Source organism: Lampris incognitus, chromosome 1, assembly GCF_029633865.1.
Source record: "Lampris incognitus isolate fLamInc1 chromosome 1, fLamInc1.hap2, whole genome shotgun sequence".
In the NCBI taxonomy this organism is placed as follows: Eukaryota; Metazoa; Chordata; class Actinopteri; order Lampriformes; family Lampridae; genus Lampris; species Lampris incognitus.
Genome location: NC_079211.1, coordinates 51,166,578 through 51,191,852, shown reverse-complemented (window position 1 = coordinate 51,191,852; position 25,275 = coordinate 51,166,578). Strand labels below are relative to the sequence as shown.

The 25,275-nt window shown below is 48.6% G+C and overlaps 1 protein-coding gene across 1 annotated transcript in view; it reads left to right on the top strand.

Moving 5' to 3' along the window:
* The window catches only part of vegfba (vascular endothelial growth factor Ba), a 50,079-nt gene extending 28,709 nt beyond the window's left edge, over window positions 1-21,370 (top strand). Inside the window, 2 exon segments of the mRNA XM_056277868.1 lie at window positions 15,618-15,783; window positions 21,349-21,370. Coding sequence (XP_056133843.1) covers window positions 15,618-15,783; window positions 21,349-21,370 — 188 coding nt within the window.
* The last annotated feature ends 3,905 nt before the right edge of the window (window positions 21,371-25,275 follow it).

The following is a 25,275-nucleotide window of genomic DNA, read 5'->3' as shown; positions in this document are numbered from 1 at the left end:
TTGATAGTGTCTGACTATTATTCCAGGTTTTTGGAGATCCTAAATCTACCAACAACTACTAGCAGTCAGGTTGTAGCTAGGCTGAAGGCTACATTTGCACGTTTTGGTATCCCTGAAATTGTAGTTAGCGATAATGGGCCACAGCTAGTTTCAGAAGAGATGAGGAGGTTCAGTGAGGATTATGATTTCATCCATGTGACTTCAAGCCCACACTACCCCCAGAGTAATGGACAGGCAGAGAGGGCTGTTCAGATAGCCAAAAGCATATTAAGGCAGGAAGACCCTCTCCTCGCCCTGTTGACATACAGAGCTACACCCTCTTCTTCCACTGGAGCCAGTCCAGCGGAATTGCTCATGGGTAGGAGACTCAGAACCACCTTACCCACATTGCAGCATAACCTGAAACCGGCCTGGCTTAAAGAGGAACTGATCAAAACCGCTGACGCCGCAGCCAAATCGAGGCAGGCTTTCTACTACGACCGCAGGAACGGCGTGCGGACACTGCGCCCACTGAACTCGGGTGACGCAGTACTCACCAAACTTGATGGACAGAAAACATGGACAATGCCAGCAGTTGTTCACAGTCAGAGCTCCACTCCCAGATCCTACATAGTGGAGACAGCTCAAGGTGAACATTACAGAAGGAACAGGCGCCACCTGTTGGCCACACCTAAAACACTCACCTTTGTCAGCAGGGATCCTGACCATGTCACTCCAGGGGAGAGTGGAAACACGGATGAGTCCCGAGCAGCAGAAATGCCAACTTCCACACCATATGTTACTCGCTCTGCCAGGGTGAGCAAGCCTGCAATCCGGCTGGATTTGTGAGGCGTATGGACTTGTGTACTGTGGGGGATTTTTTATTTTTTTTTTTGTGAAAAGGGGGGTGATATACAGGTTAGAAAATCATCTTAGAGGGGGAGATGTAATGAATGAAAGGTCACGTGTTTAACTTGACGTACTCACGGGTGTACGTGCAGTGCGTGTGACGTATACAGGAAGTGAGACGGGCATGTTATGAAGGTTGTATGTCAGATGAACGCTAGTAAAAGCTACACAGTTAGGAACCTACGAAGTCGGCTCGTTCTTGAATTATTCTTATGTCAGTAAGACAAGGCGTCTACGGACATTACAGTGGTGACTTTAATCAGGCTAACCTCAGGGCTGTATTGCCCAAATTCCATCAGCATGTCTCCTGCCCCACTAGGGGACAAAACACCCTGGACCATCTCTATACAAACATCAAGGACTCATACAAAGCTACTCCCTGCCCTCATCTGGGGCATTCTGACCACCTCTGCCTGTTCCTGGTCCCAGCCTACAAAACCCTAATAAAACGGGTCAAGCCAGCAGTAAAGACAATCACTGTCTGGCCAGAAGGAGCAGTCTCTGAACTCCAGGACTGTTTTGACAACACAGACTGGAGTATTTTTGAACATTCAGCTACCCATGGCTCCCATATAGACATTAATGAACAGACATCTGCCATACTAGCCTACATTAACTTTTGCACTGAGAGTGTCACAACAAAAAATCAATCTGCGCCTTTCCAAACCAGAAACCCTGGATGACCAGTGAGGTCTGGCAGCTGCTGAAAGTCCAGGATGCAGCGTTCAAGTCAGGTAACTGTGAGGCCTACAGCGCAGCCAGATCCAACCTCAAAAAGGGCATCAGAACAGCCAAATGTAAATATTCCCTATGAATAGAGGACTATTTTCACAATAACTCTGATCCCCGGCAAATGTGGCAAGGCATTTAGTCTATCACAGGCTACAAAAGCTCCAATAGCGGTCCCACTGTCCATGATGCCTCCCTGCCAGACACGCTAAATAATTTCTATGCCTGCTTTGACAAGGACAATACTGACCCGGCCACAAAAATCTCCAGCCACCCAGAAAACCAGGTGCTCACTCTATCGATCGCAGAGGTCAAGAGAATCACTGTGCAGAGTGAACACACGGAAGGTTGCCGGACCAGACAGCATACCGGGTCGGGTCCTCAGGGAAGTGCCGACCAGCTGGCTGAGGTCTTCACAACTATATTTAACCTCTCTCTGTCCCAATTCATAGTCCTGGCATGCTTTAAGACCACCTCTATCATTCCTGTCCCCAAGAAACCAACATCCACATGTCTGGATGACTACCGACCCATAACACTCACCCCCATTGCCATGAAGTGCTTCGAGAGACTGGTTCTGGCTCACATCAAAAACATTATCCCCCCACATTCGACCCACATCAGTTCACCTACCATCCCAAAAGGTCTACTGAGGATGCCATTGCCACTGCCCTGCACTTTGCTCTGACCCACCTTGAATTTAACAACACATACATCCAGATGCTGTTTATAGATTATAGCTCTGCCTTCAACGCTATCATCCCCGCCAAACTAACCACCAAACTCCTCTCCTTTGGCCTCAACCCCTCCCTCTGTAACTGGACCCTTGACTTCCTGACCAACACACCTCAGTCTGTTAGGTTAGGTGACCACACCCTGACCCTCAGCACAGGTGCCCCTAAAGGCCGTGTTCTGACGCCCCTCCTTTTCTCCCTCTTTACCCATGACTGCCTGCCAACTCACCCTTCAAATGTTATAGTTAAGTTTGCAGATGACACCACAGTCACCAACAATGACGAGACGGCCTACAGGGACGAGATTCAGCACCTCACATCATGGTGTACTACCAACAATATTGTCTTCAATATGCAGAAGATGAAGGAGCTGATTGTGGACTTCAGGAGATCTAGAAGCTGCAGCCACTCCCCCATACACTTCAATGGGGTGGAAGTGGAGCGTGTTTCCAGCTTTAAATTCCTTGGAATCCACATCAGCGAGGAACTTTTCTGGACATTAAACACCCAGGCCCTTGTGAAAAAGGCCCAACAATGCCTGCATTTCCTAAGGAGGCTGAGGAGCGCCCGCCTATCCCCCAAAATTCTCACCAACTTCTACCACTGCACCATAGAGAGCATCCTGACCAGCTGCATCTCAGTGTGGTATGTCAACTGCACGTCAGTAGACCAGAAAACTCTACAGCGGGTCGTCAAGGCGGCCCAGCATATCACCGGTACCTAGCTCCCAGCCATAAAAGACATTTATAACAAACGCTGCCTTCAAAGGGGTCTGAGCATCAGCAGAGATCCCACCCACCCCAACCATGGACTGTTCTCCCCCCTGCGCTCTGGGAGGCGCTACAGGAGCCTCAGAGCCCGCACTACCAGGCTCAAAAACAGCTTCTTTCCACAAGCTGTTGCCCACCTTAACCTGGCCACCCACTGAATGTCTGTACATATTTTTAAATATTTTGTACTCTTGCTCTTTTTTAACTTATTTTTAGCTTTTTGTCTTCATGTGTGTATATCTTATACTGTGTTTGCTGTGTTTGTCTGTGTCTGTCTTGCACTGTTTGGTGAAGCCACAGCCCTCATTTCCTTTTTAACATGTGCCTGCAAATTGTTTTTAATGACAATGGATTGAATTGGAATGAATTGAATGATCAGTGTTGCAGCCCTCAGAAAGGACTCTGCTCAAGTATTTGAAAGATTGAGCAACTGAAAGTGGTTGGTGGTCTATAGACAGGCATAGTGGGTGGGGGGCTGGACCTCCATTGGCATAACACCTCAGTCTTGGTGGTGTTGACTGATAGACCCAGCCTGCTGTAGGCATTCACAACTGTGGCAAGGATGGTTTGCAGGTCTTCTGGTGTGTGAGCTATAACAGCCACAGTCATCAGCATACTGCAGCTCAAGGACCTGCACTGAAGACAACTGGGTGGTTGCCTGGAACCTATGATCCCACTAATGTCTTGCAGATCTTTGTGAAAAAGTTTTGTGACACATATGACGTAAATGTTAAAGAGTACCGGTGTCAGCACACACTCCTGCCTCACTCCGGTCCATACATTAAAGGGTGCCGTTTCCTGTCCTCCTATGGACACCCGTGCCACCATCCCATCATGGAACTGTGATAGAATGTTCACAGATTTGCTTGGACAGCCAAACTTTCTCAGGATTTTCCAAAGTAGCTCTCTATTTACAGTGACTTTGGAGAGGTCGACAAAAGCCATGAAAAGGTCCTGATGTTTTTCGCAGCACTTTTCTTGTAGCTGTCTTACAGTGAAAATCATATCCAAAGTACTCCTGTTCTTCCTGGAACTGTACTGTGACCCTGGCAGCAGATGTTCTGTCAAGTGCATCATCATCCTGCATAGCATGACCTTTGCTAGGACTTTGCCTGCAACAGCTAGTAGGGATATGCCATGACTGTTGCCACAGATGGACTTGTCACCCCTGTTTTTGCACAGAGTGACAATTTTAGCATCCCTCCATTGTTAAGGGACACTCTCTTGGTCCCAGACCTCCAGGATGTACTGATAGATCATTCTGGTGCACAAGTATCCTCCTTGTTTTAGGAGTTCTGCTGAGATACCATCACTGCCAGGGGACTTATTGTTCTTGAAGGAGTTGATGGCGGCAAGTGCTTCTTGAAAAGTTGGTGAGTGGTCAAGGTCTGGGATGGGCGGACGAATTAGTAGCTCTTCCAGGATGGATTGGTCGGTTGGTGAGTGCTAGTTACTAAATAGGGCTTCAAAATGTTCAGCCCACCTTGCCAGAATCCACTTTTGGTCTTTCAGATGTTGTCAGTCTGTCCGCTGACTTTAAGGGTGTGATAGAATCATAGAACAGTTCCTGGGGCCATATATAGTCTTCATAGAATTGTAGAAGTTATGCATATAATTTCTGTCAGCATATGATTGAATCTTGATTTATATTTTTATTTATTTATAGCATGATTTTTATTTATTTATAGCATATGATTTTTATTTATAGCGTATGATATAATTGTCAGAATATGAGTGAAGCATATGATTGAATCCGCCATGTATTTTGCAGAGTGCACAAAGTTGTTTGTACCTCCTTACGTGCTGTTTGCCACTGCTGCCGAAAGATGGCGGATGCAGGGCAGTTGAGAGTAGTCCTGTGTGCCCTATGCATGGTTTCCAGCAGGGCTGTGATGGTGTCAAGAGTTCTCGTCGAACCAGTCCAGATGTTTTCTGGCTCTGTAGCCTATTGAGTCAATTGCAATTTGATGTAGCAGTGAGGTTAGGAAGGTCAATTTCTGATCCTTGGAACTGTCAGAGCTCAGAATGGCCTCGAACTCTAGTGCTATCGTACCTATAGAGTGACGGAACTCATTCCATGCTGGGGCTGACTTCAATTTAGCACAGTTCAGTTGCTTTTTTATGGGTTTCTTGAGACGCTGTTGGGGGCGCACTTTGATGGGGAGCTTGGTCATGATCAGGGGGTGATCTGTCCAGCATTCTGCACCTCTCATGGCCCGGGTCAGCAAGACCTCACTAGTGTCAGTATGTCTTGTTATAATATAGTCAATCATGTGCCAGTGTTTAGATCGTAGGTGCATTCAGGATGTTTCATATTCGGCCTTCTGCTGAAACAGTGTGTTCGTAATGGTGAGGTCATGCTCTGCACAGAGTGTTAGCAGCCTCAGGCCATTTGCATTAACCTGACCAACCCCATACCTACCCAGTACTCCACTCCATATACTGTTGTTCTTTCCTACCCTAGCATTAAAGTCTCACAGAAGAAGGATCTTGTCCTTTTTTGGGATACGATGAAGGGCCTCATCTAGTTGCTGGTAGAAGCTGTCCTTCACACCGTTATGAGATGGTAGTGTTGGCGCATATGCACTTAACAGAGTGGCATAGCATGCCTTTGCTAGGGGGATAAGGAGGGGTATTAGCCTCTCGCTGAGAGCAGCGATGTCCATGTTGTAGCATCTCAGTTCCTCAGCAATCAGCACGGTCCTTCAATGTGGTCTGTTGCCATCGTTATCAAGGAGAGTTCTAATATGCCTTGTTGCCAATTTGAATGGGATCATTTTCTTGTTTTTGTTTTTACCGCGGGATGGAATTCCTGGTAGGTGCGGTAACCTACCCAGGAGGTTGATTGAGTGGACAATTTTTAGGTCACCTTTTCTTGGCCCCAGGTGAGCAGTGTAGTCCCTAAATAGGGCTTCTCAGACACACGGGGGTCTGCTGAAAGCAGCTGCCACTCAATCCCAGCTGCTAGCGACCATGTACCCCATGCTGCTGATGTGCAGGGCTCTGACTAGGAGCTTCCAGGCCAATTCTACCCTGCTCCTGTTGCCCGACACCCCAATGCCACCAGACTTCAACCAGATATAAGGCTGGATACTGTACACCATGGATAGAGTTGGAGACCTACACAAGGAGGTTTTTAGAGTGCCACGGGGGGTGCGCAGTCCTCAGTAGCACTGTCTTTGCCATGACAGGTTGATCCTTGTGGCAAGGACTTATACCCTGAATGACCAGTCACCCATCATGACTGCAGGAGGCTGCCAGAAACCCCAGAATGTTGAAGAACCGCCTAATGTGTCCTGCCAAACACATTGCTTTTCTCTCGGGGTGTACTTCCCTAGCCTTTGTCTCAATAGACTTCCCACAAGGCAGTGGGGCAGTAGTTGGCCATAAACAGTCTCTGGGGACCACTGCAGCTCCGAGATCCCCTGTCAAGTTTGCCTGAGGCTGCAAGGCGCCCAGTTACCATGTGTGGCCATGAGGAGGCCTGGCAGGGGTCTTGGCGAAGGAGAGGCTATGTACTGGCGGGGGATGGCTTACGCTCTGGGCTGCTTCCTTGTTCACCACAAGGGCTAGCCAGTGGCAGCAAGCTGTTAGCGAGAGGTTAGAAAAGCAGGTGGTAAGCAAGCACACACCTTTCCTCTAACTACTGCACTAGACGCATCACATCACCCTGTGCGAAACACACACATACACATGCATGCACACACACACACGTCACATACATACATACACACACACACACACACACACACACACACACACACACACACACACACACACACACACACAAGAACAAATAATATTACACGATTCAGACCTCCCTGGTGGACTTCTGTCTGTAAGCGTGGAGCACATTGGACACTCAGTGGTGCAATCACATCACCAGCACAATCACAAGCATTACATAGTATACAGAAAAACAACATTCACGGCCATCAAGCATCAGATCATAATCACTTAAGCAACAATCCTTAAGATAGTCACTTCTGTTTAACCTACTGACACCCAAAGTGATACTGGAGACTGCATCGATGTCTGACCACTCTCCATCTCACCTCCATTTGAAATTAAATTGCTCTGTCAGCACCTCCTCAACCACCAAGCAAAACCTTTATATGATGTAACTGAGTTGTAGCTATTGATTTTGTAATATCTGTTGGTAATGTTCTTCTGCCAACTTGGTTTGCTGTACTTGTTTGCCACATCAGCTTTGCCTCGTCCTCAAACTTGCTGCTATCTGTCTTTTTCTACTGCCTTTGCCTGCGGTGGTGAAGACATAAAACACTCTGCACTGTGTTATTTCTCCTGGCAAACTCCTTCCTGACAGTTCCCACTACAATCCATCCATCTGCTATCTACACGCACTTAACCCAAGTTAAGGTCAAGGGGTACTGGAGTCTATCCCAGCCGGCACTGCAGAGTGAGTGCGTGGGTCCATAACAGGACCCACACACTCACTAACCATCCACAAAGTCATTCACACCTATTGGCAATTTAGAAACTCAAATTCAACTAATATGCATGTTGGGGCTATGGGAGGAAAGCAGAGTAACCAGAGGAAATCCACATTAAACACCTAAGAGAACATGCAAACTGTGTGCTGGTGCTGGATTCAAACCCAGGACTGTCTGCTGGGGGGTGACGGTACAGAGCACTAAGCCACCCAGCCACAACCACTGAAAGAATGGCTCGTGATTTGGATATTCGTGGATTAGCAGTTGACACAGCAGCAAAAGCAACAAAGTATGTGTCTCCATTTAAATCTTCAGGACTGTGTTGTTAAAAAAATGCAGGTTTTCAAACATGCCTGAGCTCCCTGGTGGATGTAAGAGGAATTGTACCCAAAACTCGGAAGCCATCAGCTATCATCTGATGACATTTCAGCCAAGGCGTTCTGCCTCCTTCACTCCCCACATGGACCGTTTACCTGCATGCAACCAAATATGTTCCTGCACAAAATGCTGCCTACTCAAACGTGATTGGTCAATACTACTTGGACTAAAACGGATAGCAATGGAAATGGAAACCACAATGCTTCCGATGCCAAAATCTTGTCCCTTCCCTACAGATTCTATACATAGAGATTAAATTGTATGAAGTTGTAAGCTTTCCAAAGCTTTGCTAGTGAGATCTGTTTATAAGGCCTAAATAATACACATCTAATGCTTAAAAATAACAGCTGGTGTGTGTGTGTTTGGGGGGGGGGGTTATGTCACCACAACAAAAAAGTGTGCAGGAGAAAAGAGAGAGATAGAGTCACCTCCCATCTCTTTCACCAGCTAGCTTCCCCATTACTTTCCATCAGCCAGTCTCGGGGTTCAGGGGGTGGCTCCATTTGGATACAACATCTCTCAGGGCCCATCCATCACTCAGAACAGGCTCTTTTCAGGCCTTGGCATGTGTGAAATCTATCTAATTTTGTCCCCAAACCACCTCCTTTGTCTCCATGCCAGCATCAGGCGTGGTCAGTGAGGACCTGAGTAAAGATGGCCCCTCTCTGCTTCATTAAGTTACTTCATTAAGACCACAGGCCTCCCAGGATGACAAAAGGGGGTTCCAGGTCTGGCTAATGGCCTCACTGCTACAGGCACTCTTCTCAGCCTAGCAGAGGCTTCAGAGCCTGTAGGTGAGGGACCATAAGGCTAATGGACAACCAACAGCAATGACAACAGACAGAATGAAAGAGAGAGATGTTTTGACTTTCAAAAGCACATTTATTTAGTTTACATAACCCATTATTAGCACGACAATGGCATAGACAAAAAGAACCTCAACTACAAATTTAATAGTCAAGTCAACTGTACTTGCATAGCCCAACATCACAAACACAAATTTGCCTCAGTGGGCTTTACAGCAACACAACATCCTGTCCTTAGACCCACGCAACGGATAAAGAACAACTCCATACTAAAAAACCCTTTATCAGAGGGAAAAATAGGGAGAAACCTCATGGAGAGCAACAGAGGAGGGATCTCTCCCCCGAGACGGACAGACGTGCAATGGATGATGTGCTTACACAATTTACACAATAAATAAAACATAAGCCAACAATACAGCCAGGACTTTCCCTCGTTACACAAACTAGAAAAAAGAAAACCAGATCCTCATCATCTCCCACAGAGCACAACACTCCCCCAAGTTCTGGAAAAGGGTAGTTTCTGTTTGGATGCTCTGCCCCCCGGTCGTAGTCCCTCAGCAGCTTCAGCTCCTCTTCAGACAGTTTTTAATCCATAGATTTAAAATGTCTCTTGTACAGCACGTAGACCTCATGCTGAGCAGCTGGGCTATCGCCTCGGTGTTGTCGAGTCCTGATCCTGCTGCAGCCACTATGCGCTGCAGGGTGATTTTCCTGGTGGAAACCAGTTTTTGGGAAAGTCCTGAAGTGCACCAATCGTGGACATCCAGCCTGGCTCCATGAATCAGGGGCTCCTCCAGCATCCAGTGCAAGGAAGCTGCAGGCTCCAGCCTTTCGCACATATAGTATCTGGGCAGCAATTTCTGTAGAAATTCAGCCTCCTTATGCATGACAGTCTTGATGATGAACTCATCATCCTTGGTCAGATAGAAAACTGACCCACTTGCAGCCGGGTTGGAAAGGTTGATCAGGGGCTCATTACATAGCGAGTACAGGTAGTCATCTGGCCTGATGCCAAACAGTACTCTGAAATAGCAGAGAGCCACAGGAATGTAGGTTTTGAAGCGAAAGTTTGGGAAATAGTGAGCTTGGGTCAAATTGCTGACCCCGCTGGGGAAGAAGATACTCTCTACCACGTAGAAGTCCTGCATCAACACATCTCTCTCCAGCTTGGAGCTCAGGTTACCCACTGTGTAACCTATACCCAGCTGAATGGCACCTTTCAGGGCGGAGGATGTGGTCTTCTTGTAGGTGGTCTCTCCTGAGGCACCCATGCCTCTGTGACCAATCATCTTCCCTGACCAGGCTGGCCTGAGGAAGAATGCATCTCTGTGACGAAGACCTTCTTTGCAGCAGCATCAGTAGGACATATTTGACATCCCTTTTGTTAGAGTCAAAAGTTGGTGTCGAGTCGGCACGTGATGAAGTCAGTTCTGTTGGTTGCTGTGGGATTCAGCAGAGCTGCCTTACCATTGATTGGTACTGGTATAGCCGTTTGGGAGGAGGAGTCATCCTTCTCCTTGTGCATAAAAGACAGAGAAAGCAATTATATAAACAGGTAGAAGAAACAGTAAATGAACATCACCCAGTGCAAAACACTCATCATGACCTTACGTACTTAGTCTTTAACAAAGGTTAAAGACTAAGTAAGTAAGGTCATGTAGACCAGGGGTGGGCAATTTTATCCAGAAAGGGCCGGTGTGGGTGCAGGTCTTTGTTCCAACCAAGCAGTTACACACCTGTGTCTCCTAATCAAGTTCCTCAGCAAATACTCTACTGGTTGATTAGTGGGATCAGGTGTATAACTGCTTGGTTGGAACAAAAACCGGCACCCACACTGGCCCTTTCTGGATAAGATTGCCCACCCCTGTTTTAGACTCTTTTACTTTATTGGTCTTAAGCATCTTTCTGAAACCTGTTATATGTTTTCTCAAACAGAAACGTTTTTTTCCCTAAACAAATCAAAACCAACTACTTCCTGCAAAGTCAACACACTTTCAATAAGTTTTCCTGTATCTGGAAAATACTCAGATACTTTCACAGATTTTCCAAAGGTTTCCTCTAAGAAACCATGAATTTCCTCTTGTAAGTACAGATCTCCACTGTGTGGCTGTGTCTGTAACAGAAATACAGTCAGTCAGTGTCATACCCTATTTCCTCCACCTTATCTTCACCAGCAACACTCTCCATAACGCATGACTCACCCTTTCTCCCCTTTGCACCACCAGCCTGACTCTGGTCAGGTCCAGCTGCTGGCCCTTTTCCGCTGCTTTTCCCTGCTGCCGGTTTTTCCTCTACTCCTTTCCTTTCGTCTGTTGTGACACTCGGGACAGCCGAGCTGTCATTATATTCTCACTGCCTGAATCAACTCGCTGTTTCCCTTCCTGATTATCTGCCTGCCCGCTGTATCCCTCTTCTGCCTCGGGTTCAGTCGGTGGATCGCCCGTCCGCTGGCTCCTCATCTGGTGGAGCACTGGTGTTAGTGCGCTCCTCGGTCGGCCCGGCCCCCAGTTCAGATACATGAACACCTGTCTCCGGAGGGATTGGACTTGTTTCACTTTATCATTCGTACACCCTAACCCCACAGTCCTAAAACCGTTCGCCAGCTTCCTGATACACTGCAGCTCCCACTCCAACGCCTCATTGGGAATTAATGGGGGAGCACAGGAGACGGTGACCCGGGTGGAAGGCACGGTGAGCGGGGAAACCTGCAGATAGATGCCATTCAGAGAAACGCTATTAGCTCAGCTACGAAACGCTCCTCTTTCAGGGAAACAACCACACCTTTGTTCATCTTGGAGGCGTAGGACAGGTTGGCGTGTCCCACACAGCAAGGAGAACCGCCTGTATCAGAACAGATGGATCAGGCTGAACCCGCACTCCATATCGGCTGGGGCGAAAAGGTGTCTCCAAGGACGCCATCTCGCTCACACCGAAAAAAAACTACAACAAACAAAACACACAGACAGACTACTGCAAATTTAACCCACGACCAAAAAAAACAAAACAAAAACAAACTCAATCTGAAACCATGAGCCCTAAAGACAAAAACAATCTACTGTAACCTACAAAAAGACCCAAGGGCCGATCGCCAGGGGGTCGGCTCCCTTTAGTCGAGCGGTTAGCAATGCCGCCTCGTGGTGCAGTGCAACCTCGGAACAGAATCCCACGGCGGGCGGAAGTATGCTCGGTTACATCGGTGGCAGCGGTGGGGTCTGGAAGTGTCCGGAAGCGTGCAGATCCTCAGAAGTCTCTTCGGAGCGCGGGAATAACAAAGCACGGGGGCACGTTTCCCGGTGAGGGTGACTACTGTAACCTGTAAACGACTCACTGGCTGGTCGTCAGGGGTCAGCCCCTTTAGCCGAGCGGTTAGCGACGCCACCTCGTGGTGCAGTATAACCCCAGACCAAATCCCGCAGCGGGTGGAAATATCGGTGCTCTCCGCCTTCACCCATCAACCTCTCCTCAACCCTGCTGTGAAATCTGTCATCCAACCACCGCGCCGCATCCCGTTGGCTCTCCGTGATGGGGTCTCCGCCGAGCTGCAACAACTGCTGGAAGCTGGCATCATTGAACCGGTGGACGCGTCACCTTGGGTCTCAAACCTCGTGGTGGCTAAGAAGAAGTCGGGGGGCCTGCGTGTCTGCGTTGATCTACGTGCAGTAAATAAGGCAGTGGTCCCTGATAAGTATCCACTGCCCACCTCAGAAGAACTCACTGCTCAGTTCTATGGCTCTGAGGTGTTCTCCAAGCTCGACCTCAGACAGGGGTACTTACAGGTGCCCCTCCACCCCAGCAGCCGAAACCTCACAGCCTTTGTGACACATGCAGGAGTGTTTCGCTACACCAGGATGCCTTTCGGTCTCAGCTCCGCCCCTAGCTGCTTCCAGAAAATCATGGTCTCCGTGCTGGCTGGCATACTGGGTGTGGCCATTTATCTGGACGATATAGTGGTACACGGGCCCACCAGTGAAATCCACGACAAGCGCCTTAACATGGTCTTCGCAGCCCTGTCCAATCACAAGCTAACTCTCAATGCTGAGAAATGTGTCCTCTCTGTGCCAGCCATCGACTTCGTGGGGTTCCGGCTGTCAGCGAGCGGTGTAACTCCACTACAATCCAACGTGGACGCCATTCAGGCCATCCCTGAGCCCAGCTCGGCCGCCCAGGTCGCCTCCTTCCTGGGTATGACAAGTTACTACCTGAGGTTTCTTCCCCAGTACTCTGCGACCACAGCCCCCCTGCGCCAGCTGCTGCGTAAGGACGAGCCATGGGTGTGGTCAAAGGCATGCAGTGACGCTGTGCGTGATCTCAAGACTCAACTGACTTCACCACCAGTGTTGGCTCACTTCGACATCTCCAGCTCCACCTTTGTGACCTGTGACGCATCAGCCACAGCGATAGGGGCCGTGCTGTCTCAAACCCAGAACGGTGTGGAGAAGCCCATTGCCTTCGCCTCCCGTGCCCTCAACCTGACCGAGCAGCGGTACTCCGTGGGTGAGCGTGAGGCGTTAGCCTGTATCTGGGCTTGTGAAAGGTGGCACCTCTACCTCTATGGCCGCTCCTTCACCCTCAGGACAGATCACCAGGCCCTGACAGCGCTGCTGTCCACATCTGGGACAGGCCACAAACCCCTGAGGCTGCACCGCTGGTCTGACCGCCTCCGCCAGTACAACTTCAGCCTGCAGTTCACCCCAGGCAGAGACAATGTTGTCGCCGACCTGCTCTCTCGCTCTGTCTCCACCCCAGCTCCACAGACGGACACTGACTGTGTGGAAAAGGACATTGTCCAAATGCTACACACACCCCTCCAGGCCACTGTCTCTCTGCAGGAGCTGAGGGCAGCCTCCGAACAGGACCCTGTCCTCTCCCAGCTCCGCACCTACATCCAGAACGGCTGGCCTCACAAGGTCCCAGAGGAGCTGGCTGCGTTCGCCCGAGTCAGACAGGAGCTCTCCTGCTGGAACGACACCTGTGTGGCACATGGGTTTTGCACAGTGGTCCCAGCTGCTCTCCGTGCACGTGTTTTGAATACGGCGCATGAAGGCCACCTGGGCATTGTGAAACTGAAACAGCGCTGCCGAGACCTGGTGTGGTGGCCGGGGATAGACAGAGATATTGAGGCTCTGGTGAAGGACTGTTCTGCCTGCCTTGTGAGTGGCAAGACTGGCCACCAGGCTCCCCCACCCCTGCAACCTCTCGCCTGGCCCTCTCAGCCCTGGGAACACCTGCAGTTGGACATTTGTGGTGAGATCCATGGAGTTCCCCACCACCAACGCTTCATGGTGGTCGCCTACGATCTACACTCAAAATGGCCTGAACTCACCACTTCCGGCACTGTGACCTCACAGATCATCATCGACTTCCTGGACTCTCTTTTCTCTCGCTGGGGCCTCCCAAAGGCCATCACCACTGACAACGGCCCTCAGCTGGTCTCTGCTGAGTTCACTGCTTATCTCGAAAGCAAGGGCATCCGTCATATACGCACTGCGTACTACCACCCCCAGGCCAATGGCGGCGTTGAACGTTTTCACCAGTCACTGAAGAACGGCCTCAGAGCACACATGGCCCAAGGGTGCTCTTTCACGCAGGCCATCCGTCACACTCTGCTGCACTATCGGGCCACACAGCACTCGACCACAGGCGTCTCCCCAGCCTCTCTCATGCTAGGCCGGGAACTGTGCATGCCCCTTGACAGGCTCCGCCCCTCCACACCTCAGGCACCTATCTCTGGGGTCAGAGCCTCAGTCACTCGTCAGCAGACGCGGATGAAGCAACGGTTTGACCAGTCAAAACGAACCAGGGTGCCAGACATCAATGTGTTAGACTGGGTCAGGGTCCGCAGGCCCCACAGGGACAATAAAATGGCTTCATACTGGTCCTCTCCTCTCCAAGTCACCCGTCAGCTGGGCCCAGCCACTTACCTCCTCAGCGATGGCACTCGGTGGCACTCCAGTCGTCTACGGAAGGTGTCAGCTCCACCACACACAGCTGGTGACACAACCATAGCCATTCCCTCAGCATGGCGAGACGCCCCGGGGCTTCATGCAGCTCCTACACGGGCCCCAGACATTTCTGGGCCTCAGCTTCCCCTGCCATCTCCCTCCCCACCTCGGCCTGCCCAGCCTCAGGCCGCCCCGTGACCTGTTCGCACACGTTTACGCCCTGGCCACCTAGAGGACTTTGTGTTAACCTTTCATGTTTGAAATCCTGCCGGGGGGGGGGGGGAAATGTTATGTATGCACACATCGACAGTGCTGCATTTGATTTGGTGCTGTTCTATTGTGCTGGGATCGATTGGTGATGCCTGCGGGCTCTGGGTTGTTTGATCGGGTCTGCCTTTGATGCTGTGTCAGTCTTAATAAAGAATGCCACGGAGAGGTTGTGTCAAGCGACAGCGCTGTGTCCTGACGTGATTTCTAAATACAATAATTGGCCTATGAGTCTTGTTGTAGGTTACACGACTATAAAGTGGATAAATACCTCGAAGGTCGCTCGAGGGTCGAACAGCAAGCAGGTCGCTCAAACCAAACACACTGACTCCCAGCATACACCGAGAGAGAGAGAGACACAGAGAGAGAGAGAGACAGAGACAGAGAGAGACAGAGAGAGAGGATGTGTTTATCAGCAGCCTGGGAAGCGGTATTGCACCCGTCCCAGTGACTCATATTCAACACCAGTTGTCCCAAATCCTGCACACTGTGACTCTATTTACAGCTCTGCACTGTGGAATGACTGACCGTCTTTAAACAGTGCTGATTCATCTTTGACCTACAAATCCTGCCTCTAACCGAGATTTTTGTGTCCCTCCACAATCCAGCACCCCTGCTCCAGTGACCTCTCCGCCGACCTCTCTGCTGCCATCCACCCCTCCTCCCCCCACCTCGGCCCCCTCACCAGGGTCTCGTTGCCGCCCCTGCCCGGGCAGGAAACTAGTGCTGGAGAGCAGGTTGTGTCAGTGCCGTTGCACCATCAGCCCACAGAGCTGCAGCCAGAAAGGCAGGAGGCTCAACCCTCACCGTTGCAGGTGGGAGTGCTACGAAAGTCTAACGAAACCATCCGTTTTTTGTTTTTTGTTTTTTTAGGGTGGGGCAGGGGGACAGTGAGTTAAAGTCACTCATAATAGGAACAAGGCCACGCTCAGTATTCTGTGCAGGTGTTTTCTGATGATATAGTCAATTTAAAGCTGCAATGTGCAGTTTTAGATTGCAATTTTGAGTCTGCAATTTTTCTAATGTTTATATTTGCTTGAAACTTGATCTGGCAAATTCTGTTGGACAGACAATTAATATCACAGTAGAATAATGTTCCATAATATTTGGATGTAGGAGGCAGCGAGAAATAGACCCGTTGAGTCTGATTTACTCAGACTACAAACGAGGTGTAGCAGCTATTGCTGCTTGTGTGCCGTCAGTTCACCAGTAAATAGTCCGCACCCTTGTAACTGTGGATACGGGGACCAAAGCTAAAACGGGCTAATGGATAGCAGTCTAATATATAACAAACTATATCAAAATATGTCATAACAGGGTGTCCGGGTGACGTGGCGGTCGGTCTATTCCGTTGCCTACCAACACGGAGATCGCCAGTTCGAATTCCCGTGTTACCTCCGGCTTGGTCAGGCGTCCCTACAGACACAATTGGCCGTGTCTGCGGGTAGGAAGCCGGATGTGGGTATGTGTCCTAGTCGCTGTACTAGCGCCTCCTCTGGTCGGACGGGGCGCCTGTTCAGGGGGGAGGGGGAACTGGGGGGAATAGCGTGATCTTCCCACGCGCTACGTCCCCCTGGTGAAACTCCTCACTGTCAGGTGAAAAGAAGCGGCTGGCGACTCCACATGTATCGGAGGAGGCATGTGGTAGTCTGCAGCCCTCCCCGGATCAGCAGTTGGGGTGGAGCAGCGACCGGGACGGCTTATCTTGATGCATATCTTGATGCATGCTCAATAATCCAAGTCAGGAAATAACAGACAGTTGAATCCGTTCATCCTGACATGTTTATTGGGAGGAATGTTGCATAATTCATCTAAGTGACCTCTTCAGCGGGGGAAACCAAATAGACGCTGGCCAAGAGGACGGCACAACACAGGAGAGCCGACACGTCAGGCCAGGACTCCACAGTGTACACCCACCTACAGGCCAGCGGCCACTCTTTCAACGATGGGGATGTGCACACATCCTGGATAGGGAGGAACGCTGGTTTGAACGGAGGGTCAAAGAGGCCGTCTATGTGAAGAGGGAACCACCACCCCTGAACCGGGGGGGGGCTAAGAGTACATCTGTCACCATCTTACAATGCTGTGATTGCAAACATTCCCAAATCCTCTGTGGATAGTACACATGACCATTGTTACTCTAGTTAATGGTCACGGCAATTTGCATATGAAACTGATCGTTGGTTTTGGTCGTTATGCCACAGTATTGTTCACAAGGGTGGGGACACCTGCAGCCAGTTGAGACCCAAGAGGCCACTTAGATGAGTGACGGAACGTTTCTCTCAGTAAACGCTGTGTCCAGATGAACTGACTCAGCATTCTGTGTTCTACAGTGATATTGGTTGTCATGGCAACATCTTCATGTTTCAATCTTTTTCCCTGCTGGGGTTGTTTCCAACATGTACGTGTTTGCTGCTGTTCCAGTTTGGTGCGACCTGACCCAAATATTTCCAACAGTGTTATATGGAGACTGGAGAGTGTCTCCAGCTGTAGAACGATGCCAGTATCGGTCTTTCAGACTTGGGCCGTTTCCAAGGGCAACGCGACGCCGGGCGCCATCTTCCAAGGATCAGAGGCATTGTTTATGAATTAGCTAGCACGTTAGCCATTGCCTTATCCATACATTAGCGTTACAGTTGCCTTTACCCTTACCTCCCTGAGATGTTTAAAGAACGGGATCGATTGGCGTCTCACTGCTGCAGCCCAGGCCTTCCTGCGCCTCTTGGTTAAGTCCTCTGTGTTCTTTCTTTCGTTTCTCTTCCAAGAAGGGAAAGAAAAAAGCGTAACCCATTCTCCAGTTTGATACCGGAGCGATCGTGGGATTTGCTGTGGCAGTTCTTCACACAACAGGAACGCCCAACCATCTCGCCTGCGTGCACTAGCTCATCTAATATATAGCTACATATACACTCACTGGCCACTTTATTAGGTACACCTTGCTAGTACCGGGTTGGACCCCCTTTTGCCTACAGAACTGCCTTAATCCTTCGTGCCATAGATTCAACAAGGTACTGGAAACATTCCTCTGAGAGTTTGGTCCATATTGACATGATAGCATCACGCAGTTGCTGCAGATTTGTCGGCTGCACATCCATGATGCGGATCTCCCAGTCCACCACATCCCAAAGGTGCTCTATTGGATTGAGATCTGATGACTGTGGAGGCCATTTGAGTACAGTGAACTCATTGTCATGTTCAAGAAACCAGTCTGAGATGATTCGAGCTTTATGACATGGCGCGTTATCCTGCTGGAAGTAGCCATCAGAAGATGGGAACATTGTGGTCATAAAGGGATGGACATGGTCAGCAGCAATACTCAGGTAGGCTGTGGCGTTGACACGATGCTCGATTGGTACTAAGGGGCCCAAAGTGTGCCAAGAAAATATCCCCCACACCATTACACCACCACCACCAGCCTGAACCGTTGATACAAGGCAGGATTGATCCATGCTTTTATGTTGTTGACGCCAAATTCTGACCCTACCATCCGAATGTCGCAGCAGAAATCGAGACTCATCAGAGCAGGCAACGTTTTTCCAATCTTCTATTGTCCAATTTTGGTGAGCCTGTGCGAATTGTAGCCTCAGTTTCCTGTTCTTAGCTGACAGGAGTGGCACCCGGTGTGGTCTTCTGCTGCTGTAGCCCATCTGCCTCAAGGTTCGACGTGTTGCGCGTTCAGAGATGCTCTTCTGCATACCTCGGTTGTAATGAGTGGTTATTTGAGTTACTGTTGCCTTTCTATCAGCTCGAACCAGTCTGGCCATTCTTCTCTGACCTCTGGCATCAACAAGGCATTTTCGCCCACAGAACTGCCACTCACTGGATATTTTCTCTTTTTCGGACCATTCTCTGTAAACCCTAGGGATGGTTGTGCGTGAAAATCCCAGTAGATCAGCAGTTTTGAAATACTCAGACCAGCCCGTCTGGCACCAACAACCATGCCACGTTCAAAGTCACTTAAATCACCTTTCTTCCCCATTCTGATGCTCGGTTTGAACTGCAGCAGATCGTCTTGACCATGTCTACATGCCTAAATGCATTGAGTTGCTGCCATGTGATTGGCTGATTGGAAATTTGCGTTAACGAGCAGTTGGACAGGTGTGCCTAATAAAGTGGCCGGTGAGTGTATATATCCAATCTAACCTGAAATGTTACCTTAAAAAAAAAAATATATATATATAAACCTAACCTAAAATCTTACCAGAGGAAATCTGTGATCTTAACGTTAATTTGAAAACATATTTGGCGTACTAATAGAGTTAGTAAGAAGAATCTGTGCTAACAGCTAACAGCAGTGATTGACTTTACTTGGAAGGTGGCGGGGTGTGACATCACGACTGAAAGACCGATTAGTATTATGTAGCCGGACTCAGTGATCCAGATGGATAAGATAACAGTTTATTAAGGGGGAAAAGTTGCGGATGTCAGCTTTAAATACAGTGTGGAGTACCTATTTGTGTAAAGATCCAACAGAAGGAAAGGTGAACGTTCTACAGTCCACAAGCCATCCCGCCAGGCTGGTGGTCTCCAGCATTGGGCCTGGTTTTAATTATAGTTTTAATTGTAGCATGCTGTGGGTGCAGAACCTGTGTTTTGCCCTGTATTCATCAATAGATACTAGGGGTGGGACGATCCACAGAGCTCACGGTTCGATACGTCTCACGATTCGGGGCCCACGGGTTGGATTCAGCACGATACAGTGGATGCCTTGGTGAGCAGGAGACAAAACACCTATTCTGGGCCCAACATGTTGGCATTATCAAGGCACGTGTTCACACGTAATGCCAGCACGGAAGTTCTAACACAGTGTTGTGCCATCTTCTCTTGTTGTGTAACACAACTGCTTTACTTTAAAACTGTAAACTTTACTGGGACGACCAAGGCGGTCATTTTGACCGTTTTGGATTTTCAAAGTTTATTAACTTTAACAACTGTGCCGCTGCCCGAATGCGCCTAAAACTGCATATATTTGCATTAAAATGAGTTTTAGGTCAACAGCACAAAAAATGTTATGATAAGATCTACCTAAAACGACCATGAGCGGTCAAAATGACCGCGCGTAATTCGCGCGTCACGTCACTATTTATGACGCGTTTTGTCACGTCATTTCCTTCACACCGTTCAGTTCTTTTTTTTTACATGTCACGTTTTATAGGCCTCGTCACATTTGTTAGATCAGCGACATGTGTTTTCAGGTATGATGTCCAACATGTCTGGGTACGGACGCCGTTTCAGACGCGCCATGACGACTGCCGAGGCGTTGCTGTATTTACAGGCCTTGGACAACGGCCATTTTAAATAGTTGGAAAAATAGTATTGTAATGATCACGGATGTGTAGACTCACTAGTCCGTTGGCTAATGGGTCGGACCCTCCCCAGACAGCAAAATGAAACTGGGCCGGATCCAGGCCGCTTGTATCACAGCGTCTGGCGCAGAGCTACAAAACAGATCTGGCCCAGTGTCTTTTTGCACAACGGGCCAATACCGGCGTGGATCCGTTATACGGCTCTGTACCAGCTTTGGGCCGTAACTGGCCCAGATCCGTGCCATAGCTTTGAAAGAGTACACGCTCTGGCTGGAGGCGCGGGGCAGTCTAGGAGCGGATGTGATTGATCTGCCGGAATCGGCGCAGAGGCGGGTCTATGGGTAGATGTGATTCCTATGTGGATCTGCCGGAATGTGGGCGGATCCGACCCAGTGTCAGGTGCTATGAGGGTTTAGTCGACTAGTTGCCCCTTGTGCAGGAGACTCCCTGCGGCGGATTCCCGGCTGCACCCTGAATGCGCTACGGTATCATAATTGTTAAAATGTTAATTTCGGTGTCAGTCGTTTCCTAACAGACGCACTATCATATGCAATGCATTAATATCTCAACTGGGTATTTATCTTGACAGAGTATAGAGTTTAAACAACCGGCGGTCATTTTGACCGCCCATGGTCGTTTCAGGTAGGAGTGGCGGCCTGTCCAGGTTGTCTCCCCGCCTGCCGCCCAATGACTGCTGGGATAGGCTCCAACATCCCTGCGACCCTGAGAACGGGATAGGCGGTTGGGATAATGGATGGATGGATGAAACCCTGGTCATTCTAGTAACACACGATCTCGTGATATGGGGAGCGTCTCGAACCGTTAAGACTGTATCGAACGATTCGCAATTCGGTCCAGTATCGTCACACCCCTGTGGCATAGAGGACGATGAAATCTGATTATTTTCATGACATCTGGTATTTGTGTCCTGGTCAGTTTTCCCCACAGACCCCTCGCAATAGGTTCAAGTCCTCAAGCTGTAGCATTTGAGATTCAGTTGTGCGCACAATGTCGCACTGCCTCAATGCCAATTATGTTATGTTTAACCACGTTTTTGTTCTGTTCTGTTTCCAGATGCGATGCCTTGAGAGTGTGATCCAGCTGTCCACCTCTTTTTCACCTCTTTCCATTTATCCCTCTCCTCCGACTCATCGCCCACCCTTAGCAACAACGCCACGCAGCAAGCGCACCATGTTTAAGGCATCCAGTAGCTCAAACGAAACAGCAAAATACCGGGGGCCCGCTCTAAAGAGGTCCTCGTCCTTCTCCGTTTTAGGCAACACCTGCAGCATTGCAACCCGAACATACTGCGACATGTTCGTGTGTACGTACCACTCACTGTAGTAGTGACCGTGTTTGTGTACATGCTGTGAAGAACCGTACCATCACCAAGCTTCTCGTGCTCTTCCATGGAACTGCCAGCACCTGTACGTGCAAAAACCTGATCATGTCTCCAAGGCGCAGGGACCAAAGTACCGGCATGCAGTTGACTTTTACGGATGTGTAAGCACCATGGCAAACCCGGCGAGACCGTTCCCGGAGATGATACCCACACTTCAAGATGCCCTGTCACTGCTGGGGCCTGCAGGGGGAGATGGGGAGCATGCGGAACTGCTACTGGAATTTGCGGAGACTCCGTCTGTGAACTTTAGCTGAACCTTGTGCGTTAAGGCGAACAACTGAAACGAGCTTGGCTGCTGCAGCAGCAGTACTGTCTATGGGATGACGACGGAGGACAAACCCCACTGCCGGACGGACGTGTCCCGTGTTTCCACTCCTCAGCGAGACCTGTCATTTCACAGCCTGAAGGTCCTGCCTTAGGTCAACACTTGTGCAAAGCGGGCGTGTATTCAAGAGGCTGTAGTGAACGGGACCACACGGCGAATCGACATTACATGCTCGTCGTACACGTCAGCAGGGCACAAGTGTTCAGCACGAGGGGCTCAACCTGCAACCTTTTTGTGCGGACATCTAGCTGAGCTAAATTCTGGGACAGTGTGCGTCTGTGTGGTCCCCCTCGCACACTGAAAGGCCCAGATGGGTTCCTCACACTGCCGTTCTCTCCTCCTCATTCACAGTGCGCGGCCACAGGCTGGCTTCTTTGAGCCGCTCTCCGTCATTTGTTTCTATTGGGCCTTTTGTGTCCGTCCTCATCTCGCTTCCCCCGATTGAAAGCAACCGTTTGCCTTGTCAGGGCAGTGAGGAGAATGACAATAATGAGGCCTGGGGCTGTCCAGCGTTTCTCACACACACACACACACCCACACACAGTTACACAAAAACACACACACACACACACTAAACCGCGAGCACGATACCGTGTGCAAATAAAGTCACACTCTGTCTCACACTTGGTCGGTCTCTGCTCTACGCAAAGCATTTACAAATGCATGTTTAACGGGTATCCGCACACACATGGAGATACACTCACACACACACACACACAAACACACACATACACACACATGCACACAGTGAAATGAATGCAGTTTATAGTTAAAATTGTGCACATATATTTCAGGTGTTTATATTTACAGTGTGTTGCAGTGCTATTGTTAAAGATTCTATCATTCTATTAGTATCTATTTTATATTTTGCTATAATTCTGTCTAGTTAATGGAACAACAAGATTATGTTGGAGAACGTCTCTTTGTTTTGTTGGTGTTTATATCTAATCCGTCCATATAAGGAGTCACGCCGGGTGGGCCGCTCGGTGTCTGGAGCCCCAGACCTTAAAAGTACTGAATTTGAACAGTGACCGCTCACATAGGCCATGAGATGGTAAACTACATACATTATGAAGTGTAAAATATCAGCGGGGCAGTGTTGTCCGTGGCCCGCAGGAATCCGAGCAAATGGTGGTTCCCGGTGCGGTCAAAGGAAAACATGGCATTTTGTTGTTTGATGGAGCCAGAATTGAAAGGGCATTGTTCATTAGGGGCCGTGATGTGTTTGTGTTTTGGCTGACTCTCACAACCATGCCAGGCCCACGCCGCATGGCTGCAGGGGGATTTAAACCGCGCCTGCGTCAGAAAGAATGAGAATTCTAGCAGCTTGTCAGTCAGTGTGAAAAGCTACAGCCATGACTCTGTTGACATGAAGATGAATGGGCCCGTAATGGTAAATCCTGGAGCTAAAACCCTTTTTTTTTTGGTCAACTATTTAGAAGTCGTGCACTGTGTTGAGTTCCTCTGGGGCATTCTAGTGATAATGCTGAAACACTGCGGCGAGTAAGGGGTCTTCCCAGGGTGAAGTAATGGGAGCTGCAACCCTGTTGACTGCTAATGTCTGTGGAAGCAGGGTTAGCTAGCGGGGGTTAGCTAGGAACAGGGTGTGGTCCATAGTCTGACTCAGTGGCCAACCTGTGTGATAAGCTCTGTACATAGACTACTGAGATGAGGTTATTCTTTGCCATTCAGTTTCATTGGTGTTTGTTGTAACTTCATCAATCAATGCTTCAATCACTACCTCTTCATTAACACACATTAATTCCCAAGTATTAGTATGTTACCATCTTCTTCTTCTTCTATTTCAGACCCCCTGTTCAATTATTCTTGTTGTTTAGATTTAGAAATAAGCCCAGTTTGGTGTCGAAGACAGGAGGTGTCTAGCGGAGCCAGCAGGTTTGTGGCGGTTTTGCCCTGGTGAAGGTCTGAACTGGGAGATGGTCCCTCAGAATCGGCCCGTGTCGCTTCTTAGCAGCGCCGAGGGGGGAATGATTTTGATCAGACACAAACTGCAGGGGTGTTGTGTGCACAGACGGGACTCTGTGTGTTAGTCTGCAAAAGAAGCTGGTTTCCCAAAAGCCTTCCTGCCATTAAGCACTGATGAGTCATTCATTGTCCATTGGTGTTTTTTCCTCTTGTTCACCCGTCGCCATCTTCTCTCCAGATGCCAAGCATCTCATTTATCAAATGGTTATTATATATTCACAAAAATATGAACCAAAAACATTCCTTTTTTTATAATATGTGGCTGGGAAACCACACTCCATAACGACAATACAAAAAGCATTGTGTTTAAAATTGCAAAGCACACTTCTGGGTCGAATGAAGAGAGCTTAGTTGTATTCGAGCTCCTCTGTCCAAAGAGCAAAAGAAGGCCATGTGTCATGTGGATATAGTATATGAATGGCACATCAACAGCATTCCCCTGACAGAACAGTGAGATTTAAAGCTCCATTGTGTTTGTTTAAGCCTGTTGGGGACTCCAGCATTAGGGCCTGAAACAGTGGTGTATCATCAGCGAAACATGTACCGGTAGGAGATGTTTGAACTGCAAAACATTCCCCACAGCTTCTGCACCATTCTCTATGGACGTACATGTTAACTGGTGAGCCCTCCAACAAACTCAGTCATATCTCAACATATATATATATATATATATATATATATATATATATATATATATATATATATATTAATAGCTCATTTCAAAATCCTTATCCAGTGTTAGCTAATATTACTGTGCTTGTATTAGCACACATTACAATGTATTGTAAAGTTAGCCCTATCCTAACCTCCAGTGTCTTAGTGATAGATAGAGATCCCTTACTAAAGAATATAATCTTTAAAATGATCTAATAACCAACTATGATGTTGTGTATGACATAGTGCATACTTTAGAAACATATATATGTAACTTGATTTCATCTCTATTTTGCAACAGATCTCTCCGTAAATCTATCGTACTATTGTAGCCTATGTATAAAGAAAAAGACTGCACTCTTTTTTGCTGCTACACCATTTGTGCCCTTTCTGATGTCTGTGTAAAATAATGTCTCATGTTAGAATAGTGCATCAGTGTCAACTAATACACTCGTTGTCTTTGTAAATGTGTATACTGCTGTTTAAGATATTGCAAAAGCATACCAGGACACAACAGTGATGTTCCAGATGTTATTAAAGGAAATATCTTATTTTTTGTATAAACTCATTGGCACAGGTTATGTGTTCTCTGGTCTCTGTCAAATACATGGTTCCTGATCCTTCTGCTATGATT